The 15,584-nt window shown below is 40.9% G+C and overlaps 1 protein-coding gene across 1 annotated transcript; it reads right to left on the reverse strand.

Moving 5' to 3' along the window:
- Nucleotides 1-5,125: 5,125 nt before the first annotated feature.
- Nucleotides 5,126-6,878, reverse strand: LOC119528855 (nuclear envelope phosphatase-regulatory subunit 1-like). Its single transcript, XM_037829081.1, has 2 exons — nucleotides 6,661-6,878; nucleotides 5,126-6,613 (listed from the first exon to the last, which is right to left on the reverse strand). The coding sequence occupies exons 1-2, from the start codon at nucleotides 6,831-6,833 to the stop codon at nucleotides 6,385-6,387; spliced, it is 402 nt and encodes a 133-aa protein (XP_037685009.1). The 5' UTR covers nucleotides 6,834-6,878; the 3' UTR covers nucleotides 5,126-6,384.
- Nucleotides 6,879-15,584: the final 8,706 nt, after the last annotated feature.

Consider the following 15,584-nt stretch of genomic DNA (forward strand, 5'->3'; position numbering starts at 1 on the left):
TTACAGGAGCCTCAGGGTTTGGAGGACTAAGTGAATCACAGAGAGTAAGAGCATTGGGGTGCACGAGGAAGGGTGTGTGTCCACTTTGCTTATACTACATCTCTCAGAGCTAAGCTGCAGATATCTCTAGCTCTATCCTCCACTTTATCTCATTGTTCTCTTCCCAGTATGCAGTACCACAGCTTCTTGATTATCTATCATAGTAAGATTCACAACCCACAGCAAGGTGAACCTAAATTGTTAGAGCTGAGGGAAAGAGACACAGAACTAAATATGAATATAAGATATTTCCAGCTCCTGATTGCCAACAAGGAGGTAGCTGTTCCTTATTTGTAACTGTAGGGACAAGAAAACCCAATGAAACCAACTGATCTGGGGGAGAGCTGGGGAATGAAGTCAGCAGGACAGAGAAAAAGAGCATGAGGTAGATTTTAGCTCAGGAGCCAGGATATGAAGCTGGGAGACAGAGGAATCTTGGAGTGAAGGTCACATAATAGAAGGAAACTTAACCTTAGCCGCTGTCCTGTGATGTCTGAGCTGGGTAGCTAAGTTTAAAGGGGCAGGGACAGAGCTCTTAATATCACAACTAGCATTTCAAAGGGGAAGTAGGGAGAAACTATTGTGATACACTTGAAGATCTCTCCTGTCATAGATTTAAATGTACCTTTTTACATATACAATTTTCTATGAAGAGAAAAGCCATCTTAAAAGGGTAGATTTTTTTTTATCCAGTTGCTTTTTGTTCTTAAAGAGGCTGTCTACTGTGGACAGACTTCATATATCTATGGGCCAGGAAATCCACGTTTTGGTATTAAGATCAGTGTTCCCTCTGAGTTTCTAGGAACACCACGTTCCATGACCTACAGCATAGGAAATTGGAATCCATGGGAATAAATAATAGTTTTAAATCAAAATTTCAAACAAGTTTTACCTGACACTTTGTGTTGCTTGGCGGTCAGCCGTTTTAGATGCCCTTGCCTTCGTCCCACCTCTTCCCGCCCTGACTGAGCAAAAGCTCACTTCCTGGCTTCTCTCCACACGGTCGAACAGGCCCTTTGTGCAGGAGCAGGGCAGTGTCAACTCTTCTAAGAAAGCTCTTCCGCTGTTCCAGCCCCGAGGGGCTTCTTCCCGCCTTGCTCTGAACTCCTTTCATTTATCTTCTCATCATCTGTCTTCCACCCATTATATACCACATACAGAGAGAGACCTTTTTTTCTTTTTTTACAGTACTCTTTAGTCATTTCATGTGGTAAATAGTGTCCTCTTCAAAGAAGACTTGATTGAAATAGGTTCCTTGTGTTGTGCAAAATCCAAAAGTATGGGCCCCAAACAAGTGTTCAGTGGTGACTAGGGAGGATGCCTTAGACGGTAGCTTTCTTCTCATGCCTTCCTCAGTGCCACTCTTTTTCTTTTCTTCTTCTTCTATGGATTTTATTCAAATTTATTTTTTAATGCAATTCTATTGAGATATATTTACACACCTGGTAATCAGTCAATGGCTCACAGTATCATCACCACAATCAATTTTAGAACATTTTCATTACTCCAAATAAAGAAAAAATAAAAATAAAAAAGAACACCCAAATCATCCCATACTCCATGTCTCCAAACCCTTATATTTAGATTTTTTTTTCATTATTTTATTACTCATCTGCCCATACACTGGGTAAAGGGGGTGTCAGTCACAAGGTTTTCACGATCTCATGGTCATACTGGGTAAGCTATATAGTTATACAATCATCTTCAAAAATCAAGGCTACTTACTGGGTTGCAGTTCAGCAGTTTCAGCTATTTCCTTCAAGCTATTCTAATACACTAAAAACTAAAAAGAGCTATCTATACAATGCATAAGAATGACTTCTGGACTCTATTTGAAATCTCTCAGCCACTGAAACTTTATTTTGTTTCATTTCTTTTCCCCCTTTTAGTCAAGAAGGTTTTCTCAATCCCATGATGCCAGGTCCAGGCACATCCCCAGGAGTAATTTCCCACATTACCAGGGAGACTTACACCCCTGGGAGTCATGTCCCACGTGGGGGTGGGGTGGGGGGGCAGTGAGTTTATTTTCGGTACCACCCTTAAGCTAGTCAGGGGTGGGACATGCGCTGGCTCAGCAGACCCTGTTTGCCATGCTTTTATGTTAAGGCCCTCAATGGCGATTTCATAGACCTCATAAGCAGAGGGGAATATTTCTAACCGGGGTGGGTAGGGAGAAAGGGGAGAGGTGAAAAGACTTTTCCTTTAGAACAGGGGAGCCTCACAAACTGCCGGATTGACAGACAAACAGAGGCTTTAGTGGGCAAGACTCTTAGAAAGAATTAAGGAAGAAAACAATAAAAATAAACAGGTTCTCTAAATTGGAAAAGGTCAAAAGGAGGAGACGCTATGCCGGTCCAGGATGGTCGATCTTCACAGGATGGTGAACAGATGGGAACCTCCGGGTGAGAACATAAGGCACCTACTCAGGCGGCCGAGTTTCCCGGAGGCAGATGCTGAGGGAGCCAAGGGGCGCCTTGCTCTTGCCTGTTCCCGCCGATGCGACCCCAGTCCGTGCTGGTGGCTCTCCTCTGCCCTCAGCTGCTGCCCCGCAGCGGGTCCCCTTTGCCTTCCCTCTGGGCATCCATCCAGACAGCAGGCTTTGTGCAGAGAGGCTTGCACCCTGCAGAGCCCCACGCCCAGATCCGAGCGGCGCTACCCTTTGGAGATCCCGTCCACCCCATCCCCACCTCCACCTCCAGATTCCCTTTCCGTCGTTCTCATCCTCGAAAATACTTCCTAGGATACTTCTATGCTTCTTCAGGGCTCTGCTGAACTGCCATCTACACCGTGAGATTTGTACTGAAGTCTCAAAGCCTAAATTTGTTTCTCCTCCATGAAATTGTCAAGAGCTTGCTCTCAGCTACCAGTGCCTCCCTTCAGCACTTTCTGCTTCCTCTCTGTGTGACCTGGGGCAAGCTGCTGAACGTCTCAGTTTTCCTACCTGCAAAATGGGGATAATAATAATGACTATCTCAGAAAGCTTTTGTAGAGATGAGAGGAGTTCGTGTATGCAAAGAAACTAGCATACAGCTCACCGTACACCAATCATTCAATTAATGGCAGTTGTTTTAAAAGTAAGAATTATTATTAAGAATCACTCATTTTTTCTTATTATTTTAATAATAATGGCTATTGCTATTTATTAAATAATCATATTATTTCATTTAATATTTTATTTGTTATTTCATTTTAACAATTATTAAGACTATTATAATTTAATAATTAGGAGTATTCTTATTAAAAATAAGAATCATTAATAAGAAGAATGCTAGATTAAAACTGTGTGCTTTGGAGTCATGTAGATGTGGATTCCTGGCTCCAGCACCTTCTAGCTTTTGGATCTGGGACAAACAACTCAATCTGTCTGTCTTGCTTTTTTGATCTGTAAAAATGGGAATATAAAATAACTACCTCACAGAATTGTGTAAAGATACATTGAGTTAATGTATAGAAAACACATTAGACATTCACCAAATGAGGAAGCTACCTCAAAACCCAGTGAATAAAGTAGAGAGAGGCGTATTTCACCCTCATGTAACAGTCTGAGCTGAGCCCCCCAGGCTGACCAGGCTGCTCTGTTTCACAAGATCATTTGGCATCCAGCCCCCTTCGCCCTTGTTGCTTTGCCCTCCTAAAGTGTTGTCCTTATCTGCAAAGTTTAAGGTGGGGCTGCTGCGGGCTCCATGTTCCAGCCTGTGGGAAAGGGAAAGACAAAATGTGACTTTCTTTTAAATATGTGACACAGAAGTTAGGAAGTTATTACATCACTTCTCTCATCTTTGTTAAGAACTTGATCACTTTGCCCTACCTAACTGCCCTGGAAGCTGGGAGATACCGTCTCTGGCTTGGCAGCCTGTGCTAGGTCAGAATTCTGTTATTCTGGAAGAAGAGGAAAACAGATTTTGGGGGTTGGCAATAAGATGTCTGCCATAGTAGTTTGGTATTATTACCGCATGGTTTAAAAACAAAATTGGCATGCATTCCAATATCTTACTACCATAATTGTACTCTTGGTCCTTGAAAATAGGGGTGTCTCATGTGACTTTAGTTCCTCTCATTACATCTGAGCCAAGCCATGAATGCATTTTGCTGGTTGTTTATTTAATAAACTCTTTGACTTAGTTGCATGGATTAAGTAACATAGTGTTAATATAACCATAGTTCAAAATAATGACTCTTATTTTTTGGAAAAGATGGCTTCTAACTATGTTGTCCATAAAGTAAATATCGTTTTTCTGATTTGCTTACATTACAGAACCTGAGAGGTGTTCTCAAGAGAATAAACCAATCTGATTAGGAAAGAAAATTTAAGGCTTAGGAACACTTTGGGAATTATGTGATATGAAAAGTATCTTTTGTTGAGAATAAGTAATAATTTTAAAAATATGATATTTTACATGAAACGATTTTAAAAATAGGTCAGCAATAAAATTAACAAGTATTACCTCTCTATCTCTATGTCTCTGACCACCCTTTTTCAGTTTCTTTAACACTTATTTTTTTTGTACCCCTCCCTACTGAGATTTTTTAGTGGTCCCCAAGTCTTTATCATTCATCTTCTCCTTTTCTTACTCTATACACTCTTTCCCAATGACCTCATTCATTTTTTTTAACTTTGTTTATCAAAAAATTAAAAAAGAAACAACAAAAAACCTCATTCTTATGGCTTTAATGTCACACATTTTGTATACCTAGACTCATATTCTCTCTTGAATTCCATCTTAAAATTACCATTTGCAAATCAGGTGTCTCCACCCGAATGCCCTACAGATAGCTCCATCAAAATGTACCTAGAATTGAGATTGCTATGTCAGTCTTCTCCTTTTGCTGTATTATCTATCTCAGTTAAGAACATTATTATCCACACTACTCCCCAAGCCAGAGAGTTTGGAGTCATACTTACTAATTGCTATCCTTTGCTCTTCTACCCCTCCTCCCTAGAATCTAATTGGTTACTAATACCTATGATTTCAGACTGCAATGTCTTTTTTTTTTTTTTTTTTTTTTTACTAATTATATATAAAGTATTTATTTGTATGCGCACATTTACCTACAAAATTTACAGAAAATAAAACAATGCTGAATATATAGAATACCCTCTTAAAACTTCTTAGGAGCAGAGGGTTTTTATTGCTGCAGTTCAAGGAATAGAATTTTTTATATGTGGAAGCCAAGACAGACACATTTTAAGTTAAATGGCAGCCCTGTTAAAAAATTGTTGTCCTGTTACTGGATTTTCAGCTTTATGTTAAATGAAATTTAAAAGATTGCTCATGAAATAATTTAAACCTTTTCAAAATCTTCTCATAAACAGGTAAAAAGGCACCTCCAGTACTTTAAAATATTTACAGCAATCCCAACAGTTTAATTTTAAGGGCTCTAATAGTACACGTGGCTATTATGCATACACAGTATGTCATTAACACTCTCTGAACAGTGAGAATTGTAGACTCTAGTTTGTGGCACCACTCCGTGTTATCCTCATGATGGAGTAGGATGCTCGATTACACCTGTGCAATACTAGGGTAACAGCATGTCTACTACAGTATAAAATCCAATTATCTAAAATAATATGACTATCAAATTCCCAGACAATACATAATTTATAACTGAATTTGTATATTCAGAAGCCTTTGGAGTGTTCTTAAAATTATTAAAAAAATATAAAGTATATTTAGCATTAAATGAAAACAAGGAACTGAAAAATATAACCACAATAGTGGCTGAAGTTCATTATCTGGTTTAACAAAAATTACTTCTCAAAACATCTACAATTTCTTACAACATAATGGAGATGAGTTTTCCTCAGTCTAAGCTCAATCCGATGTTTTTCCTGAAGTATGATTAAAAGAGAGGAGTACAAGAATGGAAGGCACAGCTATGCACAATAGCCGGTTTTAAAGAACTATGGGGATGTCAAGCAGATGTTCCTGAAATACTGGTGCAAGAGAACCAAGTCCACACAACCTTTCCCTCTTTGTTTAACATTGGCATTGATTTGCTATTTACAGTAGTTTGCAAAAATACATTATAAAAACTGAATGAGGTTCTGTTTCTAAGTTTAACTTAGTAACATACATACATACTTCACCTGCAAAAATATTTGCAGAATCTGAAGTACTAAAGTGACACTAATACTGAAACACAGGTAATCAAAGGTACCAAAAGCACTGATAATGTAAGTCATCATCATCAAGATAATCTGGGTAAATATTGCACACTTCTTGTCAATTGTTGCTATGACCTTCACATATCCAATTGGAAAAGGAATCCATTATGGCTTTTTGCTGTATCACTTATTTGAAGAAAGGCTGTTTTAGGTCCCATAATAATGAATGCAGACTGTTATTGAACATGAGGCCTAGGTTTCAAAATTAGTTTTCCTGTATCATCACAAGACATATTATATTCTGCCAATACAGTTCGACATCGAGCGGCTATAATTGATGGTGCAACTACTCTCTTGTGTATTCCAGCAAAGAACAAGCCTATAAGAGTGATGCAGCTAATGGTAAAAAATGGGTGGTTCCACAATGATGTGAAGAAGGACACTTTCCAGTTTGCCATATTCATTCTCCCCCTGGTTTCTTCCAGCCAGCCACTGGCTTTTGAGTTTGTGACTCCTTTTGTGTCTCGGGATCTATTAACCAGTTCCATGCACCAGTAGCTGTACAGACAGATACCACTATAAGAAGCATTCTCCAACGTCCAGTGGCAGGTTGCAAACAATGAATATATTCCGTAAGTCTTCTCTCAAAAGCCTTGAGATCTTCCGCCTGCTCCAGCGAGTTCATGTCGGGCGGCACCTCGGGTCACTGCCTCGGTCCCGTCCGCATCGCAGCTCCACGGCCCCCGCCCGGCCCGCAGCGCCAACTCCCACCTGCAATGTCTTTTGAATCCATTCTCTCTTCTCCATTTCTTCTATGACTGCCATAATTATTTTTTAAAAAATTATCTCTGGCAGTAGCATGTTATTGGAGCTTGTTACTTCCCCGTTTAAAGCAACAGCAACATTTAATGGCTCTCCATGGCCATTAGGATACTGTGTAAATTCCTTGGCAAGAGATTTAATAACCTTCATTCAGGCTCATTCTTTGCAATCTTATCTCCTACTGTTACCTGTTGTGTAAACCACTTTCTAACCATTCACCTATTTGCCATTTCCCCAAAGCATTTTATAAAATCCTCTCTCTGCATCTTCACTCATGCTGTCCCCTCTACCTGTAATACAGAAGAAGCACGTAAATCCCGTAAAGGATAAGGAAACAAGTGTGATCCCTATTGTCTGATATCATCGGCAGAACGTTTCTTTTGGAGGGATGGATCTGTGGGGGGATAACGGGACACATGATGTTGGAGCATCATGGTGGGAAAGGATACAGATGGCCCCAGATATCAGGAGGAGTTTGCAAACCCAAACGTCACCATTTCTGACCATTTGAGTTTGGGCAAACTCCTTTGCCTCATAGAACCTCAGCTTTGCTGACTGAGAAGTGATAGTATGCTAGGCTTTCTGATGGTTTATGCTAAATGGAAAACAATGCAAGACAAAACCAAACAAAACTCTAATCCCTGCCATTGAGGATTTTACCTGAAAGAGTTACCAAAATCAGTGTTTTAGGCAGGCTGGACTGTGCTGTGCTTAGCGCCCACTGTCAGCCACAACGGGCAGCAAGTGAAAAGTGGGGACCAAGTGAGCCCTTGGTGCCTCTCTTCCTTTTCTTTGGATAATGCTGCTCCTTCCACCTGAGAAGCCTCCCATCTTCTTGAAGGACTGTTTCTTCCAGAAAGCAGCCGAGTCAGCATTTACCCAGGCGGTGGATGGTTCCCACAGTACACCCTGCTGGCGAGGGACAGCATGGGAAAATGATGATGGAGCACTTTGCAAACGTCCGTGAAATCATGGACATGAATCGTGAAAGCAGCTTATGTTACACACATATGAAGTGTCTTTCGATATCTGGATACAATGGAATGGCCTATAGGAGATGTTTCCTTACATGAAACCTTTTTCCTAAGGCTTACTTTATCTTTTAGTCATGATGAAATGTATACCTCTAACTTGTTTTCACAAAACAATTTATTCATTATATTCAGAGCATTATCCTAATGCCAGGGTTATTTGATCAGCCAGGGCATTTTGGTTTGCAGAGCGTAATATTTTTGGTCTGGGAAAGAGATGTAATAGAGTCATCTGGTTAAGTGTGCACAGAGAAATGTTTTCAGAACACCAGTGAACTATGGCTCATTTGGAATTTTTAGCACTAGGAGGAGAAACTTTGGAAAAATTCTGACAAATAATGGAAATCTTACACATTTGATGGAATTGTCCCAGTTTTGCTAAAAAGGGAGGACAACTGCTAGAACTGAGGTTAGCGCGCTATCACTTGACACTTAAACTGGTTATGCTGCCTCTGTCTGCCCATTTCATGTACTTTGATACAGGGTGATAGCCTATGAATGTTACTAAATAGTTAGCAACTATCATTGCAGGGAAAGCTTTGAAGTGAAACCCAAAACTTCATTAGAGTGAGCTGACGGAATGATGGTAGAAAAGAGACATTGCTACAGCTGATCCGAAGTGAGAGACAGCAGTTGGAATAGGAGGAATTGCATAGGAGGGATGAAGATTTGGAGGACAGTACTCAGTCTGTCTGAGAATTTGGTTCTCCTGCCATTCCCTTAGACTTGTACCCAAGTCCAGGGTGGGAGGGATGACAAACAAAAGTGCAAAAGGTGGTTTTCACTCACAGATCACAGTAAGGTGTTGGAAACCGAAAGTAAGTCTCCTCTGGGATCATGGTGACAGAGAAGTGGTCTCCCACTTCTACAGGATTGTTTTAGAGCAGACCTGTGCTGGCTCTGTGTGACTTTGGTGGGTATCCCCAGTGGTAGAGGTGAGGCATCCCCACTTGGCTTTGTTAGCAAAACTCTGGAAAGGAGCCAGAGCAGAAGAAAAGGAAAGAGCAAATGTTCAGGAGTTTTATAAAGTGTTTGTTTATGGGTTCTTCCTCTACCCCAGGAAGGTTAAAGGAAGGGAGCCAGATGTCCCACCCAAGTATGCTGAGGTGAATTAGACCAATGTGTTATATCAAATCATCAAAATAAAATATTCCAAATATCCTTTGCCTTGTGCCAAGTCCAGTGTCATTACATCACTAAAGAGACTGCTGTTCTTTTACCAATTTAATTTGGAGGCTTGCAGATTTCATTTGACATGATCCTGTTAGATATCAACAGAGCTTCCACATGCCACTGTGAATTTGCTCTTCCAAGAAAAGACTGCAAAGATGCATCTTGTTTTTCTCCTGAATATTCTTTCAAAGCTGTTGAAAGATGAAGTTCATATTTTCTTGGCTCTGACTTTTTTTTTGGTCTTATTAAGAAGGATGTTTTCTCACTGTGATATTAGAAAGGAGCATTTTATCTGTGCATCTGCTGTCATCTGGACTTCTCAGATATCATTGCCAGCAATCACCAAGAATCCTTTTTTGCTACTGTACATTTCTTGCTATTGTACATTTCTGTAATGTTCATAAGCTCACAGAGCACACTGATTTAACACATTAATGTATTTTCTTTTCTCAAGAACGTGTGGGTCAGTGTGTGTTGCAACACAATGTGGATTAGGAAACTAGGACTTGAGTATCTTCTTTAAAGACTAGCTGCTAATGGCTTTCAACCTGTATTCTCTTTTCTATCTAGAGCAATATTATATTACAAGTAAGTGTTATTCATGAATCATTTCTAAAAGGTAATTTTATCCAGCCATTATTAACCAAGTTGATGAGCTGGAAAAAATGATTGATTTTTTCCTTTCTTTGATGTAGGTGAGAAAATAGACCAAAAGGCTTCCAGCAGGAAAATGAAAGAAGCTGAGAAACTTCAGGCTGTAATTTTTGTGTATACTTCTCAGATAGAAGTATGCCAATACAATGTTGTGGTGGTGCAGTACTGTTTTTGTTAGTGCGCAGGTATTCCTTATAAAGTACATGGCATAGGGCTAGTTCCCACTTTGCATAATTTGGCTGTCTTTCTTTGTCCCTGCCCTCTTCATCTAAAAGTTGGGCATGTTACTGGGAAACCCAGGAGGAAGCTGCTGGGTTACCTGGTGCTAAAACAGCAACACATCTGAAGCTCTTAAATGTACAAGCCATCACCCTGTTAAATACAACAAGGCAAAAGGGACATAGTCTCCCATCTCTCGTAGTCACCCCGCAAATCACTGCCTTTACTGATTTATTTTTCCTTAAAACACCATTTGTGGTGTTCACGTTAACCACATGACCCTCTTTTGAAGATGTTTGAGGTGGCCAGTGATTTCACATGCCCTAAGCTGCCCCATTTAGGCACAAAAACAACTACCTTTTCTCTTGTGGAATGACAGATCATGCATGTTCCTCCTAAAATATATTACCTTTAAAAAACCACTTGACTTCCATATTATCTCAAGGTAAAAAACTCATATGATTGATGTGGATTAAAGTGTTTGAAACCATGTCACCTGGTTACTGATCACTTCTGGACTTTGGCAAGCTAACTTCTCCCTAGCTATTTTTGGAGGAATGACTCAGACTCTCAGTTCAGCAATATTTGAGAACTCCTGGGGGCTCCATAGCAAGGCATAGTGGGGGGATTTCCTACTAGTCAGGAGGCGACCAGGAATATTCAAGACATTCACCAAGTGAGGCTAGGTGCAGTTTTCCTGCATATGTCATTTTAGTACCAACTGTGCTGTTTTCAGTTTCTAACATACAAAAGCAGGGCCAATGTATGGAAAGGGCATATTTGCTTATTGTTTAGAGCACCTTCTGTTTTTCTGACAGTGGTTGGCTCAGTTCCCCTTATTCAGTTCCAGTTGGTGAAGAGAAAGCCTGAGAATTAGCTGGTAGCCTGGATCTTGCAGGGATCTCACCCACAGCTTTGGCCTGATGGGCAGGACCTGCCATTGCCTGGAGCTGCCTCCAGCTTGCTTTTAAGGGGGTGCTCAAACAAAGCTGGTCCCTTCAAATGAAGCTGGTGCTATTGAGAACCATATTTAGCTGTAGGAAATGGGGGTACCATGAGCTTTCTAGTCACGTGTCTTATATTAATTACAATTTTTTACTTTTGTATCTGTTATCCATTCACAAAGAACTTCCAAGTTTTTTATCTCCAGGAGAATCTTATTACCAGCAAGGATTATTAGCCAGAGTCCACCGATGGAGAAACTGAGGACCTTAGGAATAAATAATAACAACAAGAACAAAGGTGACTTATTGCTATCATTTATTGAGTGCCTGCTATATGCCAGGTGTGGTAGCAACTGCTCTACTCTCAGTGTAGAGCACACACAGTGTAGAGCATACTCACATACACTGATTTGTGTATCAACCCTGCCAACGAGCATCCTTAGCTCTATTTCACAGATAAGAATCTGAGGTCAGTTAGGTTGTTATTTGCCTTAAGGCAACATAGTAAGTGCCAGAGCCATGATCATCGGGCTCCTCATCCCAGGGTCTTTCTATCATATCACACTTACGTGATTTGCTCAAAGTAAATAAAGCGCTTGACTGTAAGTCCAGTTTTCTTTCCATTACATTGATATCTCTGCATATAGTCTACTTTATTGGTATTTCTCTCCTCTTTGCCTTTCTCACACACCTGGATTTCTCTACTGTAATTAGTGTTCTGTAAAAAATGATTCCTAAAGTGCCTTGTTAGCACTTAAATTTACAGCCCATTATCTCAAGTCAGGACATTCTCAAAACCACAGAAATTTTAATTGCTTTTTTTTTCTTTAAACAAATACACATTGAACAGCACATATCAGAAAGAAGGGGATGGTATGAAATATTATTATCCCAGGCAGGGCTTGAAGCACAAGCAGTTCTATTAGGGATCTTTCATTGTAAATCAATTCAAAATGATTTCAACTAAAAGGCATTTATTATTTCAGACTCCTGAAAGGTCATGGGTAGATCTTAAGGAAAGACTCCATTTTTCATATCTGCTTTCCTCTGGGTTATCTTCCTTCTCACTAGGCTCTCTCTAAGGCCTGGATAGATCTAGGCAGTTCCCAATCCTAGAGAAAGGGTGAGTCACTCTAAAAGCATGAAATTTCATGGAGAGCCTCTGATGTCCCTGACTGGTCAGGGCCCATGCCTTAGACCCATCTCTGTGGCCAGACAGATGGTGTCTGCACTGGCTGGGAGCCACAGGTCTTTTTTTTTTTTTTTTTTTTTTTTTTTTTTTTTTGCAGCATTAGGCACATTAGGCACATTAGCAGGTTCAGGCAGAGCCAGTTTCTTCTCTCAAGTGCCTTCCTCCCTCAGTCACTGACCTTGCCTTTTGGCTGGAGCCCTTTTCTGGCTTCTGATTTGTTCTCCAATGATCTACAATGATCATAAACCTCATGATAGAGGAAGAGAAATCAGGAAGGGGGTTGAGAAAGATTAGAAAAGGCCAGATGACGTTCCGAAACCCAGCTCTTCCATGTTCCATTTTCCCATTTTCTCTATATGCACCACAATCTCCACCATACTGAATTATACTTTTCTGCAACAGACTATACTGTTTCAAATCTCCATGCCACTAGATGTGTGCCATCTCTTTGCCTGAGATATCTTCTTCCCCTCCCCCTTTCTGTGATCTAATAGTCTGGTAAGCCCCAACTCACCCTTTGAGAATCTCTAGTTTTGCATTTCTCAGATCCTCTGGAAGATTTCCTTAGAGTCAGCACTTCCCTTGCCCATCCCTCCATTCCTGTCTCTAACAAGTTGCACTGCAAGGTCTATTGATTGTTTATTTAATTCATCTATACTCTACTATTTTGGTTTCCCTGGGGCAGTTACCATGGCTTACATAGGCTTCCTTTGTACCTATCACAGGCACATATCTGACATTAAATTTTTACCAAATGACTATATCAAGTAATATTTAATACTGGCAAGTCAAATAATATCATCCTTAGCACAGGTTTATTGTACAGATCAAAAGAGATACTTGTGGTGGAAGCACTTGGCAAACTTTAGACTCATTCTAACTCTCAATCAACAATTTCTTGTTCTTTTCAATCCTCCCTGTCCCAGATACTTTGTTTTGAGCCCTCATATGCCACTTAACCTTCCTCTACCTTGTTTTGAGGGCAGGTCTTGTGTATTAGTTACCTATTTGCTGTATAACAGGTTACCCCCAAACTTAGTGGCTTAACACAACAAACATTTATTATTATCTCACAGTTTCTGAGGATGAAGAATTTAGGCATGGCTTGGCTGAGTCTCCTGCCTCAAGGGCTCTCAGAGGCTGCAGTCAAGGTGGGGCTCCAGTCGTCTTGAGGCTCCACTGTGTGAGGATCTGCTTCCAAGCTCCTTACCTCGCCACTGGCAGTCCTCAAGATCTCAGAGGGCCCCTCACCACAGGGCAGCTTGCTCCCTTCAGGGCAAGGGCTCAAGAGAGACTAGGAGCAATATGGAAGTAACAGTCCTTTTGTAATTTAATCTTGGAAGTGAAAGTGACATCCCATCCCTTTTACCCTATTCTATTCATGTAAGTGAGTCTTTAGGTCAAGCCCACCCTCAAGGGGAGGAGATTGCACAAGGGCGTGAAATCTGGGAGGTGAAATGCTAAACACCAGGGTAGAGCCCCCCTGCCACGTAGGGCTTAGCCCTGGCCAATTTAAGAAAGCAGGTGCTCCAGAAGTGTTATTGAACCGACACCCCAGAGGTAGAACAGGAGCTGCCACCTGGAGAAGGTTTTCCCAAGTGCCTTCCTGTCCATCATTGCCAAGGATTTGCAACTTCTGTGCTGGGCACCCTGGTCCCCTGATAGGCAGAGCAGGAAAGTGGGTGTCTGCTAAGGAAGTATACACAACCTGGTTGGGGCATTGCTCCAATGCCTTTCCTCTTTTTCTGTCTTGAATTATGCCCTCTCTGATGTAGAGTATTGATCATTTAGTCATTCATTCCACAGATATCAAATGAGCACCTTCCATGGTCCAGGCCTTAGGGATACCACAGTGAAAAGAAGAAAGTCCCTGCTCTCATGGGGACTGCACTGCGGGGTGGGCTTCCGTTTAGGCTTGGAACAGTTTCTCTACTGAAAGAAGCCAGACTTTATTGTGCCCTCATGGAGGCCCTGGGGGAAATATCCGAAAAGATATTAACTGTTAGCAACAGAGCTACTACTTCCTTAACTCTCTCAAGCTTCTTGAAGTCTTTGCTCATCTACTCAGTGAAGCCCAGCCTGGCCATCCTGTGTGATAATGCAGGGCCCTCACACATGCACTCCTAAGTCTCACCCTCTTACCTCTTATCCTCTCTTACTTTTCTTTTCTTCCATATCACTTATCTTCCAACATATTATAATTTACTTATCTTTTTCATTTCGTGTCTCTCTTCCCTCTGATTGACTCTAAGTTTCTTAAGGGTAGGGATCTCCATCGACTTCCTTCTCTGCTGTATCCCCAAAGCCTAGAACAGTGCCTGGCATGTAGTAGGTGCTCAACAAGTACTTGTTGGATGAATAAATCAAGTCCCTCCAGGTCAGGCCCCACATTGTAGTTTGGAGACATTTTCATGAAGAAATAAGAGATGTAGAGAAAACCTGCAACGGCTTAGCTGTGTCTGCTTTTTGTTGCTTCCAAAAAAGGGAATTAGATTTAATTCATTCATGGGGTGAGAAATGATATGTGGCCAGGCATTTGACAAATGGGTCATAATATGGATGTGCAGACATCCTTTTCTCCTGCTCACTCTTTCTTCTATGTGGCCAATCCCACAGCTGTTTGGTTTTCATCCTCTTAATAAGCTTTGCACACATGGGTTGAGCAGATTGGGGAATGAGAATCTGGTGTTGCCTGGTGACTTGGAGAGAGACGCGTCCAACTGGAATAGGATCAGCAAGTCTTACCCTTTATCCCCAAAGAATGAAGAAATGCTGGGAAGCAACCATCACATTCTCCAAGCAGTTCCAGGTCTTACAATAATAGGGAAGTAATATGGGAGGTGAAGTTACTCTGGCTGACCTCACCTTTTTTAACTTTGTTCTCACTTGTGTCTTATATGCTGTGCTCTTAATGCTTGATGATTTTGAATTAAGCATAATCCTTTAGCTAAGCCTTTAACATTTAGATGGGTGGAAAGTCCCTTACAAAAGTTTTACTTCATTATTAAATATATTTTGCATGCACATCCAGAGGAGGATGAAAAACAGATTGCTTTTCTCCTGTAGTAGCTCTAGTCCACATAGAATCTGCTTCAGAAGGAAGCGAAGGGGTCACTTTTGTTTCCCCATCTTTTCTCTCATCTCTGTCCTCAAGGTTTCACTTCTGTTTCTTCCTCTCTGGTGTAGGTTGCCATTTATTAAAATAAATAAATGCATCAAAATAGATTCATTTGGCTTTCCCGTGGAAGTGGCTTCAAGTCACATGCAGATAATAAAGGAATGTAGGAAAGAGTTCCTCTGAGGTCCAGTCTTGGTCCTGGTGCAGTTGACCATACCTTAGCACAATTCCAAGCTTTGCCCTTTTCTCTTCCCTTTGTCTTATCACAGACCCTCTTCTTCTT

The sequence above is a fragment of the Choloepus didactylus genome, chromosome 3, assembly GCF_015220235.1.
Source record: "Choloepus didactylus isolate mChoDid1 chromosome 3, mChoDid1.pri, whole genome shotgun sequence".
Classification (NCBI taxonomy): domain Eukaryota; kingdom Metazoa; phylum Chordata; class Mammalia; order Pilosa; family Megalonychidae; genus Choloepus; species Choloepus didactylus.